This window comes from Pelodiscus sinensis, chromosome 5 (assembly GCF_049634645.1).
Source record: "Pelodiscus sinensis isolate JC-2024 chromosome 5, ASM4963464v1, whole genome shotgun sequence".
In the NCBI taxonomy this organism is placed as follows: Eukaryota; Metazoa; Chordata; order Testudines; family Trionychidae; genus Pelodiscus; species Pelodiscus sinensis.
Window position 1 is genome coordinate 128,389,506 of NC_134715.1, and position 15,457 is coordinate 128,404,962.

Sequence of the window (15,457 nt, forward strand, 5' to 3'; positions counted from 1 at the left end):
TTCCGGAACAAACTGATCAACTGCACAGTAACCTGTCACCGGGAACAGACGACATTCACCCAAGAGTTCTGAACAGGGATGTTAGGCAGCGTGTAACTGAACAGCCACGGAACTGCACAAAATACTGTCGGTTACACGACTATTCGATAGTCTCCGGGGGCGGGGCCGGCAGCCAGTGCACTCCCGGCTCTACTCCTGGGGAGCCCCCCTGCTACCCCACGGCCTCTGTATCAGAGGCAGCAGCGCAGGGTGGCAGGCAGGTCTCTCATAAAGGCAGCAGTGCTGGGGTGGGGAGGGGCAGGCGGCACCATGGAGCCAGTGCTGGAGGGAACTGGCTTTTAAGCTAGCTGCCCCCAGCACCAGCTCCTGCCTGTCCCCCCACCTCAGTGGAAGGCAGCAAGGGGAGGGGGGGGACAAGTGGGTCTGCAGAACTGATACGCATGGGGAGTTGGCTTGAAAGAGGCAACAGTGCAGGGGCGGAGGGCAGGCCGATCCTGGGCTTGTGGGGAGCCAACTTTTAAGCTAGTTTCCCACAGGCATCGGCTCCCACTCCTCCCTCCGCCCCCACCGTCTCAGATACACAGGCCGTAAGGGGGGGGAGATTAGGAATGTTACATTTCAACGAATCAGCTAATCAAGTAGTCGATGGAATTTCTATCACCTAGTCGATAAGGAGGAGGTAGGGCGCTCGCTATGCCGGCTACACCTCTCCCTCTGAAATGTAGCAAGAGCCCCACGGGAAAAAGAGCAGCGGAGAACACAGGGCGAGTGGGGACTGGAGCTGTGCCCCTCTCCCCCTGGGTTCCGACTGCTGTGCTTCTGCCTTTGAAATGTAGGAAGAGCCCCATGGGTGATCCTGGCCTGTGGGGCTCTTGCTACATTTCAAAGGCAGAAGTGCAATAGTCGGAACCCGGGGCAAGCGGGGATAGCTTCAGTCCCTGCTCGCACCATTTCCCTGCTGTGCTTCTGTCTCCCCTGCCCTCCACAGACACAGTGCTGGCTTTAAGCTGGCTCCCTCCAGGGCCGGCTCCTGCTCCCCCCTCTTACTGCCTCTCTCTGATAGAGGCAGCAGGGGGAAGGAGGGGAGCGACTAGTCAAGTCACTACTCAACTACCCAATATGCATATGCTTATTAGGTAGTCGACTCGTTGCTTACATCCCTAGGGGGAATGCATGTAGCTGACAAGATTAACCGATAAGCCTGGGCTTATCAGTTCATCATACAGTCAACTACACGTTGAGATCCTTAGTTCTGAAAAAATTCAAATGTAAAATTGCAGAACTACTAACTCTGGTTTGTAACCTGTCCTTTATATCAGCATCTGTTCCAAAAGACTGGAAGAAGCTAATGTGACACCAATCTTTAAAAAGGGCTTCTGGTAATTACAGGTGAGTAAGTCTACCGTCAGTACTGGGCAAATTAGCTGAAACAATAGCAAAGAATAAAATTGTCAGACACACAGATGAACAATTTGTTGGGGAAAAGTTAAGAGGGTTTCTGTAAAGATAAACCATGCCTCACCAATATACTAGAATTCTTTGAGGGGGTCAAAAAGCATGTGGACAAGGGGAATCCAGTGGATATAGTGTACTTAGGTTTTCAGAAAGCCTTTGACAAGCTGTCATGGAAGAAGAGGGAAGGTCCTCTCATGGACTGATAACTAGTTAAAAGATAGGCAGCCAAGTGCAGACATTTTTGGTTAGTTTTCAGACTGGAGAGGTAACGAGCAGTGTACCCCAGGGGTATGCAGTGGGACCAATCCTATTCAACATATTCAGAAATGATCTGGAGAAAAGTGAAGTGGCAAAGTTTTCAGATGATACTAAACTGCTCAAGATAGTTATGTCCAAAGTACAGTGTGAAGAGTTCCAAAAGGATCTCATGAAACTAGGTAAGTAGGAGACAAAAGGCAGATGACTTTTAATGTTGATAAATGCAAAGTAATGCATATTGGAAAACATAATCCCCCAACTATGTGTTTACAATGATGGGGACTAAATTAGCTGTTACCACTCAAGAGAGAGAACTTGGACTTATTGCAGATAGTTCTCTGAAGACATCCCCTCAGTGTGCAGCACCAGTCAAAAAAGCAAATAGGTTAGGAATCATTAAAAAGGGACAGAGAATAAGAAAGAAAATATCCTATTGCCTCTATACAAATGGTACGCCCACATCTTGAATACTGCGTGCAGAACGTGGTCACCATCTCAAAAAAGATATATTGGCATTGGAAAAATTTCAGTAAAGGGCAATAAAAACGAGCTGGGATTTGGAACAGCAGCCATATGAGGAGAGATTAATAAGACTGGGACTTTTCAGCTTAGAAAAGAGGAGGCTAAGAAGGGATATGATATGTCTCTAAAATTATGACCAGTGTGGAGAAAATGAATAAGGAAAAATATTTACATGCTCCCATAACTCAAGAATTAGGGGTCAGGTACAGCAGGCTGAAGAGCCGGTCAGGGCAGCAGAGGATAAGGAAGAAAACTGGCAGCATGTAACCTCTAGAAGGAGAAGGCAGCCAGCTCGGGTATCCCCCATTCCTGTAGAGGTAAGTAACCGGTATCAGGCTCTCTCCACAGGCACTGCGGTGGAGAATGCTTTGGCAGGGACCTCTAAGGGAAGAAATCAGAAGGGAATACCATCTACCGGAAGGCATGGGATGGGGTGATGTTGTGATTGGGGTCTGCTATAGATCACCAGATCAGGTGGATGAGGTAGACAAGGCTTTCTTTGTACAACTGAGAGAAGCTTCCAGATTGCAGGCCCTGATTCTTGTGACTTTAACCACCCTGATATCTGTTGGGCGACCAATACAGCAGTACACAGACAATCCAGGAAGTTTTTGGAGAACATTGGGGATAACTTCTTGGTACAAATGCTGAAGGAACTGACCAGGGGCCATGCGCAGCTTGACTTGCTGCTCACAAACAGGGAGGAACTAATAAGGGAAGTAGATGTGGGTGACAACCTGGGAAGCAGTGATTAAGAGATGGTCGATTTCAGGAGCCTGACCAAAGGAAGAAAGGAGAGTAGCAAAATACACACGCTGGACTTCAGAAGAGTAGACTTTGACTCCCTCAGAGAACTGAGGGGCAGGATTCCCTGGGATGCTTACATGAGGGGGAAAGGAGTCCAGGAGAACTGGCAGTATTTTAAAGAAGCCTTATTCAAGGCACAGGACGAAACCATCCTGAAGCACAGCAAGAAAAAGCAAATATGGTAGACAACCAGATTGGCTTACTGGGGAAATCCTTGATGAGCTTAAACACAAAAAGGAAGCTTAGAAGAAGTGGAAACTTGGACAGATGACTGGGGAGGAGTATAAATATTGCTCGAGAATGCAGAGAGTTATCAGGAAGGCAAAAGTGTAGTTGGAATTGCAGCTAGCAAGGGATGTGAAGGATAACAAGAAAGGTTTCTACAGGCATGTTAGCAATAAAAGGGTGATCAGAAAGGGTGTGGGGCCCTTACTGGATGAGGGAGGTAACCTAGTGACAGATGATGTGGGAAAAGCTGAAGTACTCAATGCTTTCTTTGCCTCAGTCCTCATGGACAAGGTCAGCTCCCAGACAAATGCACTAGGCAACACAATATGGGAAGGAGGTGGACAGCCCTTGCTGGGGAAAGAACAAGCTAGGAACTATTTAGAAAAGCTAAACACACACAAATCCATGGGCCCGGGTTTAACGCATTCGAGGGTACTGAGGGAGTTGGCAAGTGTCATTGCGAAGCCTTTGGCCATTATCTTTGAAAACTTGTGGAGATCGGGAGAGATCCCAAATGATTGGAAAAAGGCAAATGTAGTGCCCATCTTTAAAAAAGGGAAGAAGGACAATCCAGGGAACTATAGACCTGTCAGCCTTACCTCAGTCTCTGGAAAAATCAAGGAGGGGATCCTCAAGGAATCCATTTTGAAGCACTTGGAAGAAGGGAAAGTGATCGGGAATAGTCAACATGGATTCACAAAGGGCAAGTCGTGCCTGACCAATCTGATTAGCTTCTATGATGAGGTAACTGGCTCTGTAGATATGGGAAAGTCAGTGGATGTGATATACCTTGACTTTAGCAAAGCTTTTGATACGGTCTCTCACAATATTCTTGCCAGCAAGTTAAGGAAATATGGATTGGATACATGGACTGTAAGATGGATAGAAAGCTGGCTAGACGGTCGGGCCAATGGGTAGTGATCAATGGCTTGATGTCAGGATGGCGGTCAGTTCCTAGCGGAGTGCCCCCAGGATCTGTTCTTGGACCGGTTTTGTTCAACATCTTTATTAATGACTGTGACGGGCAGCAAGCGGCTCGCACACTAAGCCGCGCAGAAGGGCCGGAGGAAGCCGCGGCATCGGCAGAGGTTCCTGGTCACTGCGGCCAGACCGGGAATGGGCGGCGACGGCAGGGCCTCCCCCTGCTCCTGCGCAGCCGGGCGGCATCTGGCCCCGGCCCCTGCATGCGTCCGCAGGGGGTGGATGCCCTGTTGGACGGTCGGGGGAAGACGGGCGAGTTCGCCACGCCCAGGGAGGGGCGGGGCCCCGCGGGCACATCACGACCAGTGGACCATTTCGAAAGGGCCCGCCGGCAGAGAGGAGGGGGACAGCCTCTAAGGACGGCCCCAGGGAAGCCGTGGTCGGGTTGGCGCCACCCCCAAGGGTGGCCGGTAGGCAGACCCCATCTCCTGGAGGCCCAAGACCCCCGTGGATGCCTCCCGCCTCTGGACCCGAGATCACACACCGAGCAGAGATGTCCACCGGGCCAGACATCAGAACCACGGTAGGCCCCGGGGATCTTTCAGACGGGGACCCGAGACTCACGGAGGGGAGGAAGCAGCCCGGGGCGGGGCCCTTTTGGCAACCGTGGGCAGATGTGTTGAGGGAGCGCATTCCATGTTTGCCGTGCAGTGGGCTAGTAGGCCCCTGCACTTAGGGCCCCAGGCTGGGACCCGTAGGAGAGGGTGGGCCTGGGTCCCCCTCCCCTCACACCACCTCCGGAGCCGGTACCACGCCGACCCCAGGAGGGCGAATCTACCAAACGTCACCGACAGAAAGACCCCTACTGAGCGGGACGGTTGCAGGGTTCACAGATCCCCCAGACTCGTTGGGAGCGGGGTGATCACACCCGACGACGCTGGCCCGGGGCCTGACCTGGCAACTGGCATCACAGAGTTGGGCATCGGGGTCCGCCGAACCCCCCTTCCGGCCGGCAGGGGGCGATCGCACCCCCAAACTCGTCCACAATGACCTCTATGAGGAGATGGATTGCACTCTCAGCAAGTTTGCAGATGACACTAAGCTGGGGGAGAGGTAGATACGCTGGAGGGCAGGGACAGAGTCCAGAGTGACCTGGACAGATAAGAGGATTGGGCCACAAGAAATCTGATGAGATTCAACAAGGACAAGTGTAGAGTCCTCCACTAGGGATGGAAGAATCCCAAGCATAGTTACAGGCTGGGGACCGACTGGCTAAGTAGCAGTTCTGCAGAAAAGGACCTGGGGGTGACAGTGGATGAGAAGCTGGATATGAGTCAACAGTGTGCCCTTGTAGCCAAGAAGGCTAATGGTATATTAGGAGGAGCATTGCCAGCAGATCTAGAGAAGTGATTATTCCCCTTTATTCGGCTCTGGTGAGGCCACATCTGGAGTATTGTGTCCAGTTCTGGGGCCCTCACTATAAAAAGGATGTGGACGCATTGGAGAGGGTCAAGCGGAGAGCAACCAAAATGATGAGGGGGCTGGAGCACATGACCTATGAGGAGAGGCTGAGGGATTTGGGTTTCTTTATTCTGCAGAAGCGAAGAGTGAGGGGGGATTTGATAGCAGCCTTCAACTTCCTGAAGGGAGGTTCCAAAGAGACTGGGGAGAGGCTGTTCTCAGTGGTGACAGATGCAAAACAAGGAGCAATGGTCTCAAGTTACAGTGGGGAAGGTCTAGGTTGGATATTAGGAAAAACTATTTCCCTAGGAGGGTGGTGAAGCACTGGGATGGGTTGCCTAGGGAGGTGGTGGAATCTCCATCCCTAGAGGTTTTTAAGTCTTGGCTTGACAAAGCCCTGGTGGGGTTGATTTAGTTGGGATTGGTCCTGACTTGGGCAGGGGACTGGACTTGATGACCTCCTGAGGTCTCCTCCAGCTCTGATTCTATAATAGGCGAGGTGACCTACACGGCCGGCCTTGCCCGTCTCTGGGGTAGGAGCATCATTCCACTGACTTTCATGGGGTTTGGCTCAAGCCCACCAGAGCTCAGCTCTGTAGGATTCTCCCACTAGAAACTCACTAGGTTTAAACAAAGCTCTGGAAGGGGGAAGGGAAAGGGAGAGAAAAACGCCCAGAGCAGCAGCTTGAAATGTGAAACTGCTGCAGCCTGGAAGGAGTTTGTTTGACAGGATCTCGGACAGGCTACGATTCTGCCGGGGACAGTAGCTCGGGCAGCACAAGGCCATTTTGGGGGCACTGTGTAGGACAGGCTCAACACGCACTCCCAACGCACGGGACAACTTACTTTCTCCTTTGGCACGGCGGTGCGGCTGTCCGTGCCTCCCGCTGGCTGTTCGCTCTCTTGGACGGGAGATTTCAGCTTCCCCGGGTCGCTGCTGAACGCTGGCTCGGATAGGTCAGGGGGCAATACAGGCGAACTGGGCGGAATCACAGCAGTGGAAGAGAAGCTGCTATGCTCTGAGAATTCCTCCGCAGACCTGGCGTGGGGGGAGGAACTGATTGGAAGAACGTTGCTGGGCCCAGGCGTCGAAGCCGGGCGTAGCACGTCAGCTGCAGGCGCCGGGATCTGGACTTTGCTTCGAGGCTCTGGAGGGAAACAAGGCCCAACGTGGGTTAATCAGGACGTGTGAAAGGAATGGGAGTTGTGAGCACCCACCCCGCCTTGCAGTAGTTCACTACTAACGAAGGGTGAGTCTCTCTTATCTGGTGCCTCCTTATGAAGCCATGTTTCCTGGTTTCTTTGTGAAGGAGGGAAAATGTATCTGCTCCAAACAAAAAGGGAGGAGAGGAGGCCATGCTGCAGTTGGCCTGTCCAACACAAAGTGCTTGGGTAACAAACCAGGCACGCATCACGGGGCTGCTCCAAAGGCCCCCGCTGTCAATGAAAAGACGCCCCTGATGGCTTTAAGCAGGCCCGTGACAGTCAACTGGAGTGTGTCTGTGGGACATGGGGATTCTCAGAATTCATTGCGCTGCAACCCCCCTGCTGACAAAAATGACTACCTGGCCCCGGAAGGGGGGACTGACGCTTCAGCCCACCCAAGCCCCACCGTCCTGGGGGACAGCAAAGCCAAAGCCCGAAGGTCTCAGCCCCAGGCAGTAGGGCTCAGGTTACAGGCCCTCTAAGCCCTTGGGTTCAGTTTCATCTTTGGCCATGGATCCAAGCAAGTGCAAGCCAGGCCTGGTGACCCCATTAAGGGCAGTAAGGCCCTGCTCCCCCACACCACGCTGAAGGGTAGTAAGGCCCTGCTCCCGCACACCCCACTGAAAAGCAGTAAGGCCCTGTTCCCGCACACCCCACTGAAAAGCAGTAAGGCCCTGTTCCCGCACACCCCACTGAAAAGCAGTAAGGCCCTGTTCCCGCACACCCCACTGAAAAGCAGTAAGGCCCTGCTCCCGCACACCCCACTGAAAAGCAGTAAGGCCCTGTTCCCGCACACCCCACTGAAAAGCAGTAAGGCCCTGTTCCCGCACACCCCACTGAAAAACAGTAAGGCCCTGTTCCCGCACACCCCACTGAAAAGCAGTAAGGCCCTGTTCCCGCACACCCCACTGAAAAGCAGTAAGGCCCTGTTCCCGCACACCCCACTGAAAAGCAGTAAGGCCCTGTTCCCGCACACCCCACTGAAAAACAGTAAGGCCCTGTTCCCGCACACCCCACTGAAAAGCAGTAAGGCCCTGTTCCCGCACACCCCACTGAAAAGCAGTAAGGCCCTGTTCCCGCACACCCCACTGAAAAGCAGTAAGGCCCTGCTCCCGCACACCCCACTGAAAAGCAGTAAGGCCCTGTTCCCGCACACCCCACTGAAAAGCAGTAAGGCCCTGTTCCCGCACACCCCACTGAAAAACAGTAAGGCCCTGTTCCCGCACACCCCACTGAAAAGCAGTAAGGCCCTGTTCCCGCACACCCCACTGAAAAGCAGTAAGGCCCTGTTCCCGCACACCCCACTGAAAAGCAGTAAGGCCCTGTTCCCGCACACCCCGCTGAAAAGCAGTAAGGCCCTGTTCCCGCACACCCCGCTGAAAAGCAGTAAGGCCCTGTTCCCGCACACCCCGCTGAAAGGCAGTAAGGGCTCCAGCGCTCAGCTCTCTGCTCCACCTCCCAGGAGGATGGAGTAGCTAAGCTTGCTGGCTCCCGGAGCCCTCTCTCCAGTGCCTTCAACGAGCAGCTGGTCTGACCCAAGTGCTGCGGGGCTCTACAGCCAGGACCTGTGGTCAGGGAGAGTCTGTGTGAAGAAGGCAGCTGGGAGGGCGCAGACAGCAGCCGTCACATTCGCTAGCTGGTCACAGCCGGCATCTCCACTCTGCAGGGGGTCCGGGAAGCCATTTTCTGGTTTGGGTTCACGGGAGGCTGACACTCCGCTTGTCCCCTGCGTCTCCAAGTTCACACCTCAGTTGAAACGCCGCCCAAGCCAGCCAAGTATGGCTTGGCCCCAGGTGGCCTGTTTTCCCCCGGCAAGCCCAAATGTTGGCAAACCTACAAACTGGGCCCAAGTCTCAGGTATGTAACTCGACCAAGAGACGGCCCCGCAGCTCGGGGGGAAATCAGTTTGGTACATGGAAATTGTACTGCCAAGTTACTGGTGCCCAGGCACTGGAGGAAGGAGGCTGTGAATTCAGAGACACCATCAGAGGGGCCCTCTCTCGACAGAGACAAAGCCTGGCTTTTGCCTTCTGGGTGGGGTGGGGAGGAAACCCAAGACTAGCACAGTGGTCAGCCCCGATCCTCTCTGTCACACTCACCCTGGGTCCCATCTTCCCCTGCTTGTGCCTCATGGGGCAACCAGCAGCGGCTTTGGGCTTCAAAACACACGTGGTGTTGCCTCCTCCCCTACGTCTGGCCCAGCACAGTGTTGACAAGTTGGGAGGAGTCCCGCTTTGGCTGCTCTGAGCCAGCCAGTCCCACAGACAGGGGAGTGGCTCAACACCAGGAACAGCCTGGCATGGAATCGGATGTACCTCTAAGTGTACATCCCCTCTCCCCCAATCCTGGCTGGGCATAGGAGAAACCAGCACTATGCAGACAGTGCAAGTCCCTCTACAGCTGGAAGCCAGTGCAGTTCTGATCACCAGTTTTAACGCCCCTAACTCACCTCTGGGGCTGAAGATGCTGCCCCCTTGCAGCAGGCCCAGATTAAAACACTTCTGTGTGAATACTGACGGGGGAAGCTCTTACCCCTGCTGTTTGCTGGGCCACTGGCACCTTCTGGGCTCTCTGCCAGGCACCCAGCTGACTCCCTACCCCGGTGGGAATTGCTGCCGCTGCCTGGGTTCTGTTCAGGGGTCCCCTGGGAAGCTCCAGCAGAAGAGCCGGAAGCCAGTTTTGCAGAGGAGCCAGCCGAGCGAGTTGTGCCGAGACGTAATGCTCCCGTTTCACGAGCCGACGAATCTTCGCTGAGATCCGGGGGGATGGTGCTTGGCATCTGAGCAGCAGGCGCTGGTCCAACATCAGGGCTGAAACCAGCCCTGCCTTTGAGGGCTCCCCCCTCCCCGTAACTGCGCGTGCTCTGGGCAGAATCTCTGATCTGGGGGAGGGGAAACGCTTCCCTCTCTCCACCTTGCTCTCTCTGCCTCTGGGCCTGTTTCTGCTCTATGTCAAACTGGATCTGCAGGAGGACAGGGTCACCAACATCCACCACGGGACTCAGCAGGTTCCCATGCTCATAACCCTGCAACGCCTGAATCTTCTGTTGCCGGAGCGAATCTGCAGCCTCCTGCCCCTCTCCATGGACAGCTCTGTTGGCACTGGAAGCCACGGGGGAGCGCTCAAAAGAAGAATAGTAAACCTCTTCCGGCTGGTTCCTGAAATCCTCTGGCCTCGGCGTGGCAGCCGACTCCCCTCTCTGAACAGGCTCTCCAGGCACGGAGGCCTTTCTGCTGCTCCCAACATTCAGGTGGTTCATGTTCCCAAAGTACCCACCACTCACACAGACTGGGTGCTGCTGGCGGCTCGCCCAGTCCTGCCCCTGTCCGATTGGGTCGGAAACGGGCATACCTGGCTCAGCCCCTACCACCACTCCTCTGAGCGACCCCTCACGGGCCAGCTGGTCGCTCCCCGGGGACCCAGGAGACAAACAGGCCTGGCCATCTCCATGGTTACTGCCTTCCTGGGAAGTCCTGAGATCAGCTAGTGCTGCATTCCCAGTGGGCTGGCGACGTGGAGCTTCCGGCCTCAGGGTCAGGGCATCTTCTGTAACCTGGAGGGAAAACAGAGATGTGTTTAGATCATAAGAGAATTATTCTTTGGGCCCAAATCGGGACTGGGGCTCCCCTGTGCAAGCCACTGGCCAGACTCACTCCTAGGCCTTGTTTTGACCCAAGTGTTCTGAAGGAGACAGAGCCTGGGGCCTAAACTCCTCTCTCCACAGTGCACTGTCATGGCAGGCTGCCACCCAACAGCACTGCCTCCACCCCTAAGCCCTGGTCTGGAGGCAGAGCGCCTGGCAGGGGGTGTTTTATACCCACCACTGAACTCCAGAGACAAGCAAGGACTGAACAGACATGGAGACCAGCCTTCCTTCTCAGCCTTGGAGGCAGTCACTCCGGGTTCTCCCGCCAGCACGTGTGTAGGGGAAACCCACACACTGTTCCCCATCTCCCTGCTTCGAGGCCTGTGGGAATGAGGGGGCAACAATCCAGCATTTCCCTAGCACCAAGATCATCTTTTAACCAGGAGAATCACCGTGTTCAGGGGCATGCAGAATGGAACAACTACGCCAGGAGGGAGAACGTGACTGACAGGAGAACATGACTGACCTAGCACATACTGCAGCCACTTTCTGTGGCAGCACCAGCCAGAGAGAGACACACAAGGGTCCAGACCACCTCCTGCCCCCCCATTCACAGCTGTAACTCCCTGACTCTCTGGACCACGTGCACCAGCCACGAGTGGCAGGAGAGCAGCTACTTTGGATGAAATGGGAGCAGTGTGGGCTCCCGTACCCCCATGGGACAGCCAGATCTGGCTGACTTCCAGCCCCCTGGACACAGGGGGCTGATACGCAGGTAAGAACTCAGCCCAGGTGGGCAGTTTCAAGATTCAGGACAAAACTAGAGTGATCTGGACACTCTCAAAGACCAACCAACCTTTTGCCTTGCCAACGGCTCCATGCTTGTCACCGGAACAGCACGGGCCACCCGCCCTTTGTAGCCTTCCACTCCGGAGGGACTTGACTGATGAAGCTCTGGGAGACTTGATGGCTGCCTGGGTGATGGAGAGGTGTGGGCATTGTTCTCAGAAGCGGAGCCAGCATGCCAGGAATTGGGATTCACAATGGGTGGTGAGGAGTGGCTGGGCAGAGAGTTATTCACTGCAGGAAGCGGCGCATTGTTCCTGGGACCTGCAGGAAGAGTGAGCACAGACTGTTTGAAGCGATGGGTAATACAGGCGATGGGGAGTACTGGCAGGGGCTGACTTTAGCACTGGTGAGGCCCTAGGGGTGAGGTGTTCTGTCTAGTCAGACGGACACCAGGCACTGCCAATCAATGTACCGTCACTCAGAGGTGCGTCCTCTAGGAGGGAGAGAAAGAGAGAGAGAGGGAGGAGTTTTTGCTCTCCGTGCTCATTCAGCTGGGACAGTCAATGAATAGTTGTTGCTGTGACAGCACTTCCTGAGAAACGGACAGATGTTCCCTAGCAACGAGGCTGACACCCCACCTCATCTCACCGCGGCTACGGAGCACTGATGTCTGCCGGGCACACCAAGCCCTGGATCCTTACAAAAACATACGAGTTCAAATACAATCTGTGCACCAGGCGGGGCAAAGATCTCCCTCAGAAACCAAGAACTATGGACCTCCTGCAGTATCCTCTCCAAACTCTGCCTCCGCCCCTTGGATGGACAGCCCTGCTCCAGGTGAGGACATAACAAGGGGCCTGCAGCCTCCCCTCAAGGTCATGCCCAGGAGGATTCCAGAAGGCGACGTTTTCGTCACCAGACCTCTCCTGTTTGTCCTTAGCAGGGACTGTTAGCTCGGGCACCAGAGCCAATCATGCCAGGAAAAGAGGATCCTGCACTGGGCTACTTGGCCTTCATGAGGTCCCATTTTGCCATGCCAGCCATCCAATAGGGACTTGCTAGTGAGGCAATATGGACCGTGGGCCCTTCGCTATATGGTCGATGCTCAGGGCTCTCCCCATCTCGCCAACCCACTGATGTGCGGTAGCACCATTTAGACTGTGCCTCGCAGAAATAGCACCGTGCAGAAGGCTAAGAGACAGCACATGAGCAAATGCTTGCAGGCTGGCAGAGGCCGTCACAAGACCTGCGGAGTTGGCCGGCCGTTTGTGGCACCAGTCTGCAAGCTGGGGATGCTCTCCAGTAGTCCTAGGCAGCTGAAAGGAAAGGTCCCAGCCCACCTGAAGGGTGATCAGACTTTGCCACCGTTATCCAGGTCTCTGTCACCTCGAGTGGAGCTGCAACATCAGGCCACGCACAAACTCCGGCTCTTGCCCAGCCCAGAGGTACAGTAGTCACCTTACCCCTGTGCCCTCCAATTCTGCATGTGGCATTCAACCTCAGTGACGGGGGTGCTGGCCTTTCTCCTCGGCCGGTGCCACCGCAGAGGGGATCGACTAAGCGGCTGGAGCCAGCAGCCCGTAGGTTTTAGCAAGGGGAAGGGGCAGGTGCCAGGGCCTGCTGATTTCCTTCTTGAAAGCTTGGTGCTGCATAGGCTCCGGAAGTGTGTCAGGAGAGGGGTAGACAGGTGAAAGGCAGGGGATTGATTTATTAACCCTGCAGGCAAGGGGGATGGAGGAGTCAGACTTTATAACAGGCGCCGGTCTCGATCACAAGGGTGTATGTTTTAAATATACGACACAAATCAATTGTAGAGACCAGCGCCTGTAACAAAGTGATAGCTCCAAAGAGATTTCCAGGAAATGGGGAAGAAATAGCATTGTTTCAATGGAGGAAGGATTGCCCAGTGGTTAGAACATAAGACCAGCCAGACTGGGTCAGACGAGTGGTCCATCTGGCCCAGTGTCCTGTCGTCTGACACTGGCCAATGGCAGGTGCCCCAGAGGGAGTGAACAGAACCGGTAATCATCACGTGATCTCTCCCCCGTCATCCATTCCCAGCACTAGCCTGGGCCTTGGGAGGCTGTGACGTAGTGGGGGTACTTGCTGGGCTGCGGTGACCTCTGCTGTCTGGAGCAAGACCCGCCAGGGAAAACCTTATTATGCAAAGGTACCATACCGGTTGAACCAGCCTACACCCCATGGGGAGAAACAAAGGGAGGTGGAATGCTGCCCTGGCTGGGGGCAGGGCTGGGAGAGGTAGAGTTAGTTCCTGCTGGGAAAGCAGGGGAGGGGGGCTGGGACTCCCCTATCTCAAGGGGAGCACTGAGGCCTCTTAGCCCCAGTTCCTGTAACCAGATTACATCTGTGCTATGCTGTATCCTGGAGGAGCAATAAACCACCCTCAATTCCACTGGCTGGTGGAGTCTGTTTGTGCCCTTTCGGGGTGCAGGAGACGGGGGACCCCCAATGCGCCGTCACAGAGGCCAGTGTTTAAATCCCAGCGTAGGGCGAGATCCTCAGAGGTGTTCATTTGATGCCAACGGGAGTCTGGTGCTGCCCCGGCTTTGGTGCGTCCTCAGATTCCACGAGACGGCTTTAGGCACCTCTGACAACCTGCCCCCACCCCATACCCCTGCCCTGCCTTACCTAACAGTCAAGACTGCAGGGTGTGGAGATACCACAGTGGTGGGAGCACTGTGAGAACCCAGAGATGTTAAACACCGGTCGACTATCCGATAAGCATTTGCTTTTTGGATAGTCTTTTGACTAGTCAACATCCCCACCCCCCTGCCTTGCTGCCTCTATGATATAGAGACAGCAAAGGGGTGTGGGGGGATAGAGGTACTTCAAAGAGGCAGTACTGCACAGGGAAACCCCAAGGCAGCTGCAGCACAGCTGATCCGCGGATCAGCTGTGCGGCGGGCTGCCCCTTTAAAACGCCGCCTCTGCTCGATTCAAAGGGGCAGCCCTGGAGCCCGGGGTCAGCTGGGGACTCGCCAGCTGATCCCGGGTTCCGAGGAAATGCCACGGGGAGCCCGGGATCAACTGAGGAGTCCCCAGTTGACCCCGGGCTCCAGGGCTGCCCCTTTGAATCGTGCAGAGGCGGCGTTTTAAAGGGGCAGCCCGCCACATAGCTGATCCTTTAAAACGCCGCCTCTGCGCATGTCAAAGGGGCAGCTGCCGTAGGGCCCGGGGTCAGCAGGGAGCTGTGGAGCCCGGGGTCAGCTGCCATGGAGCCCGAGGTTAGTGCTGTGCAGAACCTGGGGTCAGCTGGGGACTTCCCACTGGCCCTGGGCCGTACGTGGAATTCCGCATTCCTCCTCTGAAACGTACAAGAGCCCCCGCAGGGCATTTTAATACCATTACTAGAGAGTGCCGGAGGGCAGGGCAGCATGTACTAAGGGACAGGTCCTGCAAGGCAACTTACGGACTTGGTGAGCTCTGTACTCGCTATGAACTCTGTCTGCAAGATCCTCGTGCTTGTTCTTCCGGAGCGCCTCAATGAACTCCTTCACCCAGCAGCTCCTGCATTTCAGGTGGAAGAAGATCTGCCACATGCCGGACTCGTTGCCTTGCCTGTCGGCCTCGGCTTGGATCTTTTCCTAACAATCAGCAGAGAGAGAACACTGAGGCAAGGGGTGACAAGGTTCACGAGCCACGGCAGGAGGCAGGCAAAGCTCCTGGGGCCCTGTGCAGGCCGAGGGAGAGGAGTTTAGCCAGGTGTCCTCTGGAAGGGCAGCTCAGTGCGAGATGGACGCTCCGGGGAGGCCAGGCTCTGTCAGGAACCGCGGCGCCGTGTGGCAGAGTTCTGTGTCGCACACGAGGAGGCAGCCTCGCCTTGGAGCGGCAAGAGGAACTCCAAGGCAGGCTGGTAACATGTTGCTGGGTTTGCGTCAAGGCCCCGGAGGACGACAAGCAGGGATGCAGCAGGTCAGCAGGCAGGGTGCCCGGGAAGGAGAGAAGACAGTGCAGGACAGCTGGGAGCAGCTACAGCTCCTGTTGCACCCTACCTCCACATATCTGTGGCAAGGACTGCAGCCAGTGGGAACTCTGGATGCAGAGCAAGTGAAAAATCAAGAGCAAGCCAAGGCTAGAGAGCAGCAGGACTGAAGTTTGGGAAGAGAGGGAGGAGGGAACAGAGTAAGGACAAGGGGGGAGGAAGGGGCACTATGTTTCCAACCCTGCTGCACCTGCTCCCTTTACCTTTCACCCTCTTAGGAT

At 55.2% G+C, this 15,457-nt stretch overlaps 2 protein-coding genes across 2 annotated transcripts in view; one reads left to right on the forward strand and one right to left on the reverse strand.

Moving 5' to 3' along the window:
- LOC142829706 (uncharacterized) overlaps nt 1–15,457 on the forward strand; it is a 55,586-nt gene that overhangs the window by 25,868 nt on the left and 14,261 nt on the right. The gene's annotated exons all lie outside the window — the stretch shown is intronic.
- MAVS (mitochondrial antiviral signaling protein) overlaps nt 1–15,457 on the reverse strand; it is a 40,600-nt gene that overhangs the window by 17,621 nt on the left and 7,522 nt on the right. Inside the window, exons 3-6 of the mRNA XM_006139231.3 lie at nt 14,664–14,838; nt 11,301–11,554; nt 9,391–10,411; nt 6,499–6,800 (exon numbers count right to left, since the gene is read on the reverse strand). Of these exons, the coding sequence (XP_006139293.2) occupies nt 6,499–6,800; nt 9,391–10,411; nt 11,301–11,554; nt 14,664–14,838 (1,752 nt within the window). The remainder of the gene's footprint in view (nt 1–6,498; nt 6,801–9,390; nt 10,412–11,300; nt 11,555–14,663; nt 14,839–15,457) is intronic.